Source organism: Monodon monoceros, unplaced genomic scaffold (genome assembly GCF_005190385.1).
Source record: "Monodon monoceros isolate NGI ecotype Baffin Bay Population unplaced genomic scaffold, NGI_Narwhal_1 Super_Scaffold_11, whole genome shotgun sequence".
Taxonomy (NCBI): domain Eukaryota; kingdom Metazoa; phylum Chordata; class Mammalia; order Artiodactyla; family Monodontidae; genus Monodon; species Monodon monoceros.
This window is the reverse complement of record NW_021703767.1, coordinates 3452421-3461216: the sequence shown is the minus strand read 5'-3', so window position 1 is coordinate 3461216 and position 8796 is coordinate 3452421. Positions and strand designations below refer to the sequence as shown.

At 54.9% G+C, this 8796-nt stretch overlaps 1 protein-coding gene across 1 annotated transcript; it reads right to left on the bottom strand.

The window, feature by feature from the left end:
• Nucleotides 1-4915: 4915 nt before the first annotated feature.
• LOC114891292 (trefoil factor 3-like) lies at nucleotides 4916-7911 on the bottom strand. The gene is made up of 3 exons (XM_029215496.1): nucleotides 7830-7911; nucleotides 6110-6256; nucleotides 4916-5057 (listed from the first exon to the last, which is right to left on the bottom strand). The coding sequence occupies exons 1-3, from the start codon at nucleotides 7909-7911 to the stop codon at nucleotides 5044-5046; spliced, it is 243 nt and encodes an 80-aa protein (XP_029071329.1). The 3' UTR covers nucleotides 4916-5043.
• Between the last annotated feature and the right edge of the window lie 885 nt (nucleotides 7912-8796).

The window sequence follows — 8796 nt, the reverse complement described above, 5'->3', positions numbered from 1 at the left end:
ACCCTGCACACTTCTTTGAACAAATAATACAAAAGTTAGTAATCTCACCCCCAAACCATCCTGTCCCAAGCCCACCCCCTCCAGGTAACCAGATGGCAGGTTATCACCCAGCCCCTCATCCCACCCAGAAAGACACTCCTCATTGCTGCGCTTCCCGCCCCTCGCCCCAGATTGCCAACAGCGCCCTGGACCGGAAGGTACAGCACTCATGCCCTCGTCAGAATGTTCCAGAAGCCATAAAGCCATGTCCCTCCTGATCCCTGCTGTGGTGGTTTCTACCATAACAACCGTGCTTCAGCAAGTCTGAAAATTTGGAAAACATCCTTATACTTATATCCTTACAACCTACCATTTAAACCACAGAAGCTTTTCTGGAAACTCAAGGGGAAGGAAATCCAAAATGTGAATCAGGCACGCAGAGAAGGTTTCCCACTGGAGGTGGAACTGCAGACCCCCACGGGTGCCCCCCACTCTCACGGTGCTTTCAAGGCAGCCCCATCCAGCACCCACATTCTGCCTCCAGTCCCATGTCACCTACACGAGCACGCTTCCCCCTGGCCTCTCCCAACCAGGCCATTCCTGCCCCAAACGGGATTCCCCTATGGGGCACCTTGGTTTAGGGACCGTCCAACCACCTGTTGGAGACCTTGTCTAAGTTGGCTGTGGACTGAGACCCTGCCCACCCAGTCCTTCCTTCCCCGATCCATTCAGTAGTGTCAGATCCGCAGTGAGATCTGAGACCTCCTGCGCCACCCGGTCTTCTGCCTCACAGGGTCCCCCCGCCATGAGTCTGCTGAACATCTGACCCTGTGCAGGTGTCTGAGCTTGAAGCTAAATCCCTCCTCTCCGTGCCACTGAATGTTCAAGAATTCTTGGAATAGCATGACGAATTCCAGTGAATTTTTGACATACTCTGGAACAGTGCAGAGGGAACCATTGCCAAATAGATGCTGAAGCGACGCTCTTACAGACCAACCATACTGACATAAGAGGAGGGGAGAAGCATATAAACACCACAAGAAGTTATCAGTAGGTTCAGTGGCCATGCTGTGTGTTGGGGGCTGGTGGGGGGGAGGCCTGGTGTTATCTTCCTTTTCCACCAGCAGCAGTGGGGTTCTGGCTTCTCCTTGGCAAGTCAAAGCTCTCATTCCATGGTTTCTGGAAGGTTCTACAAATATGCACCATTAGTCAGTGAGGAAGGTACTTGATATCAAAGTGATCCCTGGATCCTGTGAAACTCAACTGATCATTTGAATTCACCCTGAGCCACTTGTGGATTCAAATTTTAGAGGCGCACTCACCAGGAGGTGGGGAGGTGTAAGGGCGGTGTAAAGGCCACGTGGGCCGTGGGCAGTCAGTGTCAGCTAAGTGCCTTCAGGGGGGCTGAAGTCCACCAATGATGACCATATTAGACGCAGCCCAGCAGAAGTGGCCACAGCCCATCCCGGGTTTGAGTCTTATCAAGGCTGTGTCCTGGGGCGAATTTGTCCCAATGTCCTCATTGGCGAAGTAACGGTAAATATCACGTTGCTCACTGAACTCTAGATAAAAGAAGAAAACGTTTCCAGTCCACACTGTAGTTCTTCTTATCCCAGAATTTTAAAATCGGTTAGCACTCTCTGGGTACTTAATTGACATCCAGTGTCCGGAGCCAGAAGGTTGTTTAAAATTCCCGAGAGAGACCACCCAGCCCTGAGAGACCCCCATCGAGTCACGGCGAACGCAGGGACAGAAAAGGGCTCCGTGGGACCATCTGCTGGCCCCTGGCAAGCCAGCAATTAGAATAATTATTCCAGTCTATCGGCATTTCAGTGTTTCCTTTTTAAACCTAGCCAGTTATTATGGACCTTTACACAAGGTTGGAAACATATTAACTATTTAAGCTCCTTATCCCCCATCTATTGTGACTTACAAACTGAATTAGATGGGAATGACCAGTGGGAGGGGCTATGATTCAGCCACAACCTTCTGGAAGGGCTCTGAACCCTCCCCGCCTCCTGCTGTTGGCCTGTCCTCGCAGGCTGCCTCCGGGCGCCACTCCCTGACCAAGTTACTGTAGGGCTCCGTGGAGAGTTTTCTCTTCCGAAAACGAAAATGGGGATGGTGGTACCCCTCACCGCGTGGGCTTTCAAGGAGTTAGCAAATCTCAAGCACCTCATGGGTGTCTGACGCATGCCAAGTGCCTGATCATCCCATTAGCTTTGATTATCTTTACAGATTCCTCTGGGTGTCCGCCAGGGACTCCCGGCTGGCTGCACCGTGAGATGTCCATACCTGGGGGAAAGATAAAGGCAGAAACCACCCTGCCCCCAACACAGAGCACCCCGGGAACGGCATCTCTCCAAGTTCCTTCCACCCCCCAGATGTCACCCTGAGATTCTGGGCTTCACGCAGACCCTTTGTGTGTCTGCGCAAAGGGTGAAACGAGAGGCAGCCACACCATTAGGGCAGACACACAAAATGTGGTACACACGTGTTTCAGCCTCACCCCAAAATTCATTTGCGATGTGCACATCAGTGACTTGAGTTTTCTCTACTGCTGAACTTAAAATCCCCACCCAGGCACTTTGGGGCAAATTCCATCCCGTTCCCTGCTGAGCGAGCTGCGGCTTGCTGGGGTCCGGGCTTCCGTGCTGGGCAGGATGGTGTGGATCTCCGCAAGCTGCCCACCCCCGGCCCCGGGCTGGCGCACACCGAGGTGGGGTCCCAATGGGACACCCTCCCAGACCCTTCTGGAAGCTGCGGATTCAGCAGGGCTGCTTCCCGCTCTCTTTGGCAGGACACACAGCAGACCGGGGTCCTCACTGACCTGAGGGCACTGGAGCCGCCCGCCACACCCGCGCATCTTCCCCTCCCCGCCACCCGGAGGCTGCCCCGTCCGGCATCCAGGCTGGGAACAGAGAAAGAGCCCCCTGTACTGTGAGAGCTCAGAGCTGCTGGGGTGGGAGAGTGTCTTCGGACACCGGAACCAGATCTCCCTGCACTGCGTGTGACCGTGGGGTCCTGACCTAACCTCTCTGTGCCTCTGCTTGTTCACTTGCAAAAATGGAGATAATCACCCGGGGCTGCCGTGGGAATTAAAGGAAGTCAAATGTGTAAAGCGGCAGTGGGCACTAAAGGAGGGTGTGCCGCTCCGTATTCACGTTCACCGGGACCCCAGGGCACACGGGACCCGGCTTGCACAATGACCCCCTCTGCCCCCTGCACGAACAACGGAGCGAAGGTTGGGGAGAGACATGTGCGCCCCAGGAGGGGAAGATGAAGGCCCATCTCTCCATCCCCCCACCTGTGGATGATTCTCCTGAGCAGGGATGAAGGTCGCTCCAGTGTCTGAGTCTGGCCCGGGGTCTTCCCAAGTCCCCCGGGAAAGCACACACTCAAGACGGGGCCCTGAGCCGCCAGCAAGGGAACAGAAGCCGCCGTCTGGGGCCTGGGGGTGAGGGGTGAGCACCGTCTCCCCTGATGGTGTCGGTGGCCTTGACACAGAAGCAGTGGCTCAGATCTGACCACGGAAGCTACGGTGGGTGGTGGCAGCAGCGTCTGTGAGGGGAGATAGCAGCTCCCCGGGCCTCGAGCTCCACCCAGAAGGGCGGGTGCAGGGGCCTGGGATGCTGGGGCCTCTGGGGTGGAGGGTGGTCCCCAGCCTCCGCTCCCTCCTCACCCCATGGGGTTGTGCGCTGAATGCCCGGTCCTCCTGGGGGTGGAGGGCGAGCGGGGACCTGCGGGTGGGGGAAGGCGCTGGTGGGACTCTGCGGACAAGTCGAGTGCGTGAGGGCAGACGCCGCGAAGAGCTACGGACTCGGCCGTCAGGGAGGAAGGACAGGATGGAGTCCCTCTCGCAGGGTGGAGGGCGTGAGAATGCTCAGGGAGCGGGCGGGGCATCTCGCTCTTGGGGAATCACGTGCACCTCAGAGGGGCTCTATCTCCTCCAACCAGACCTCACGTGACAAATCGCAGTGTAACAGGCCTCCCCTGGGTGGGCTCTGGGGTGCTGCCCCCTCAGCAGGGGCTTTGGGATGAGTTACTTACCCTACAACAAAGGGAATAACATCTCACTTCTAGGATGTTCATAGGATCTCACTCGAGAGACCTGGCCCAAAGTGCAAGCTTAAAAACAAAGCCTTTTGTTTCGAAAAGGAGCCAGTGTCTCTTTTCCAGCGGGAAGGATGGCTCAGACCCAGAAACGCCCCGACCGGAGGCTGCGCTGCTTTCTGCCCCGCCCCGTGCGTGCGGCGTAAACAAGCCCTTGGTAGAATCAGTAGAATCGCCTGTGCAACCTTAACAGAGTCCTGTCAGCAGAAGGAGAGCAGGACACTCAGCTTGGATGGCTGGAAACCGTCCCGGTGTCCATGGAGAGCTGCGTGTCCCCAAGAGTGAGGGAGGGGACAACTCTCCATCTCAGGGTTACTAAGACTTCATGAGTGTTCGTGGTGACATTTGTTCATGTATCCACAAAGCTGCATCCATTTTCAGAGGAAAAAAGCAAAAGAAGGCCACCCAAGCTGTCACAGATGGTAAACTTGACTTATAAAGAAATACCAAAAAGTGCCAATTGGTAAGATGGTTTTATTAGCTTTCTCTTCGCCAGGAAAGACATTAATAATCTTTTTTTTTTTTTTTTTTGGAACTTACATTTGAAACGGTGTTTCTCAAGTGACACTTAGAAGGTGGCTTGCCCTCCCCGTCAGGTCAGCACTAGACGTGAGGTTTGCTGCACCGTCACAGCTAGGGAGCTACTTTGGGACCCTTCCCTCCTCCCCAGGCCTGGGGGAGACCCTCTGCTGGGAGATGCTAAGACACTCTCCACCGCTCCCGTCTGTGAAATGCTGAGAAGGGAGAGTGTGACTCGGTAGAAATAAAACACAACAGCGGAAAGTCTCAGGAATGAAGACGTGTCCTCATGCTGAGTACGGGAGTTTTATTCTTTAAGACATCAGGCCTCACACATTAGGGGCAGTGCTTGCCGGGAGCAGGTGATAGAAAAGGAGAGGCGCTAGCGCCAGGCAGAGTCCCCCTCCCAAGCTGTCGGGCAGCAGCATGGCTTCAGAAGGTGCATTCTGGAAACAAAGCACAGACATGCGTTACCCTGAGCCATCCCGTGCCTGCCCACCCGCTGCTCCGCTTCTCCAGGTCCAGACAGGCTCCGAGGTCAGCGCCATTTGCTGCTTTCCACACCAAGTCCCTGGGGAAGGGTGGAGTTCCCCCTGACCCTCGCGGGAGAATAGCCACATGCCCCACGGGGACCCAGGTTGTCGGGGCAGACGGCACCGGAGACGGGCCCAGGTAGGGCCACTGCCAGAGTTCAAAGAGGTGTCGTCGCAGGCCGAGGAGCCGGCAGAGCAGGGACGGCCAGCACAGGGGTGACTCTCCCTCCTGGGCCCAGAGCCTTATCTGGACCTCTGCCCGGCTTTGCCGCGAAGGGGAGGAGGCCCTGGACAGTGGGAAGGGGCCCCGCACTGATTAGGGAGCCGGCATCAGGCTGAGACGCGGCCTCCTTCGTCGTTACCCGGGGACGAAGCGCAAGAGGGCCCCCCCGGGTGCTCGTTCCAGGAAGGGGCCTTAGGTAGCTACGTTCATCGTAGACGGTGATCTGGCACCGGGGCTGCCAGATGGCTCGTGGCTGCCAGATGGCTCACGGCCACCTCCACGCCGCACATGTGATGGGTGGGGCATAGAGGCAAATCACCTGTGCAGTCTGCTCCTGACACGCGGCTCCCCAGGGGCTGCCCTGCACCCCACTACTCCAGCGATGGAGGGGGGAGCACCTCGTGCTGGGGGCAGGGTGGGGGATGGCAGGGTGGGGAGAGGTGCCAGGACTCCAGCCCAGCATGTCGCCAGTCACAAAGGACAGAGACTCTGCAGGGTCGTGTGCTGAAAATGACCTTGAAATCCGCCCAGCTTTCCAAACCTACGTATTGTCCATTTCTCTCCAAACTAGTTCCCTCTCCACAGGGCCTCGACTTTGAATACCTTTCTGAAATGATTAGAGTTTGCACAGACCTCCTCGGCCAACTGACAGCCGTGGCGCAGGGGGTCCCACCCAGGGCTCAGGTGTGTGTGGCTTCCTGGGAGCCCGGAAAGGTCCCCCGTGCATGTGGGGCTGACTCACCTGCTTCCTGCAGGGGCTTGAAGCACCAGGGCACCCCGGAGATGCTGGAGTCGAAGCAGCAGCCCCGGTTGGTGCACTGCTCGGGGGTGACGTCGGGGTAGGCACAGTCCATCCTGTCCTTGGCTGGGACCATGCACTGGTTCGGCGCTGTCCCAAACAAAGCCCAGTCAGAGCCCTTGCTGGCTTGGGGTCGGTCTACCGGCTGCAGGTCTGCACCCTCCCCCAGCTCCTGAGTTCAAAGGCTGTGATCTCACCCCTCCCATAACCTGTGCTTGTCTGCTTGTCGAGGACACTCTTCCCGTAAATGTTTAAAGAGAAACGTTCTGTCGGAGATCTGGCTGGCTGCCTGGTGTCTCTCACTTGGGTGCTCCTAGCACCTTGCCAGGAAGTCAATAGGGCCTGGATTCCTTCCAGCTGGCAGGTACCCATGGGAATCCAGGGCCCCCGAACCCGGAAACAATGTTCCCCTTTATTGTCTTATCAACAAAATCTCCCCCTTAAAACAAAAGGAGTATAATAGAAGGCAGGCATTCAAAAGAGAAAATCACAATGTTTACTATTTTCTGCTTCTTTTCTGTATCTCCCTACCCCCCTGTCAAGCCTTCCCTGTACATCCTTGGGCTTCTACTATTCATTTTCCAAGTAAGTCTTTTTGTCTGAAGTTCAGCAAAAGTCCACTTTGCCTCATTTCTTAAACTGGATTTGTCCTTAGGAAAATAGAAATCACGTGAAATCTCAAATCCTCTCCTATGGCTGCCAATTCATAATTCCTCATTCCACTGGTTCCCAAACTTCGCTCACATTGGGATCAGCCGGGGGTCTTGAAAAACTATTGATACCTCCTCCCACCCAGAGACTCTCTGATATAGTTGGCGTATCCTGGGCTTTAAGAGTTTTAAAATCTTCCAGGTGATTCTGATGGGTGACAAGTTTGAGACCTCTCAGCAGATAACTGCCACACCCTAATTTCTTTTATTTTATTTTATTTTTTTTTGTGGTACGCGGGCCTCTCACTGTTGTGGCCTCTCCCGTTGCGGAGCACAGGCTCCAGACGCGCAGGCTCAGCGGCCATGGCTCACGGGCCCAGCCGCTCCGCGGCATGTGGGATCTTCCCGGACCGGGGCACAAACCCGTGTCCCCTGCATCGGCAGGCGGACTCTCAACCACTGCGCCACCAGGGAAGCTCCACACTCTAATTTCTTCACACTCTGGTTAATGGAGCAGACTCATTCCACTGGAACTGCAGTGCAATGGCTAAATGAAAACTGTGTTTGTAGGTATTGAAAATGTGATCGTTTTCATTTGTCTTTTCTTTTTGTCTTGCGAATGTGCCAGAATAATGCACAAAGACCTATATTGTAATTCGGAAATCTCCAGCAAGGAAGGCAGTGGGATAGTGGGCTTCGATGTTGGCTGCCAGCCAGGTGGACCTGGGTTCCAATCCTAATTTCCACACTGCCCGAGAGGGTCAGTTATAAACTTTCAGAGCCTCAGTTTCCTTGTCTGTAAAATGGGGACAGCAAGACCCAATATGTAGAGCTGTTGATAGAAAATGTGTGTGTCTGGTAAGTGGCAATTATTAAATTATTAAGGGACCTGGTCACTCTCCTCAAGCCACAGGAAGCTCCCAGCCTGGCTCTCCCACGTCCCGTCCCCTTGTCATGTGCTCCCACCCCGCCACCCGGCCCCTCCTCCTTAAGGAGGTCAGAGCGGTACTCACACAGACTCACGTACTGCCCAGTCGAGCTGGAGGACACCAAGGGCAGGACCATCACCAGCAGCCAGAATGTTCTGGCCTCCATGGTCACGGGCGGGCTCTGGGGACCCGTCGGCTCAGAGGACATGCCACGTCTGCCGAGAAGACTCATTTTTTATACCCCTGTGTTTACACAGGCACTCTGGATTCTGTTTGTCTGGGGAGCCCTTCCCTCTAGGTCCAGCCCCACCTGCTTCTCCCCTGCACAGGATGGTACAGCCCCCAGAGCATCGTCCATCCCAAAGGGGAGAGGCTGCTTCCGACCCCACCTTTCTGGTAGTAAGCCAGTGGTGGTAGCAGATTCCAGTTGCCTGTGAATACCTCTCTGTCAGGGAGCAGGGCCGTGTTGATGCCTGTGTTAGCCTGGCTGGAAGAAAAGGTTAAAGGCTCAGCGTGGGGCTGCAGGGCAGGGTCAACAGGCCTGGGCATCAATCCTGCAACCCACCCAGCAGCAGGCCAGCAGGGTTCCTGCTCAGCGACAAGAGTTCCCAGGCCGCTTAATCGCAGACCCGTCTCAGGTACTTGAAAAGACAGGTGACGGCGCAAGTGCGGTATGTGGTGCACGCAGATTTCACAACTCTTGAAAGGTAGAAGTTCCTTTTCTTTCTTTTTTGCTTTTCTCCAACAAAAAAATTGTTTTTATCATCAGCTACACGTTAACAAATGTATTAAATAAACTTATTCAATACATTTTCATAAAAATATAATACCTGCAGCTGGTTTTTATTTTCTTTAATATTTTCTTGCCGTGGACCGTTTGGTTTTTTTAAGTCTTTATTGAATTTGTTACCATATTGTCTCTGTTTCATGTTTTGGTTTTTTGGCCAGGAGGCATGTGGGATCTTAGCTCCCCAACCAGGGATCGAGCCCGCTCCCCCTGCAATGGCAGGCGGAGTCCTAACCACTGGACCGCCAGGGAAGTCCCTGCAGT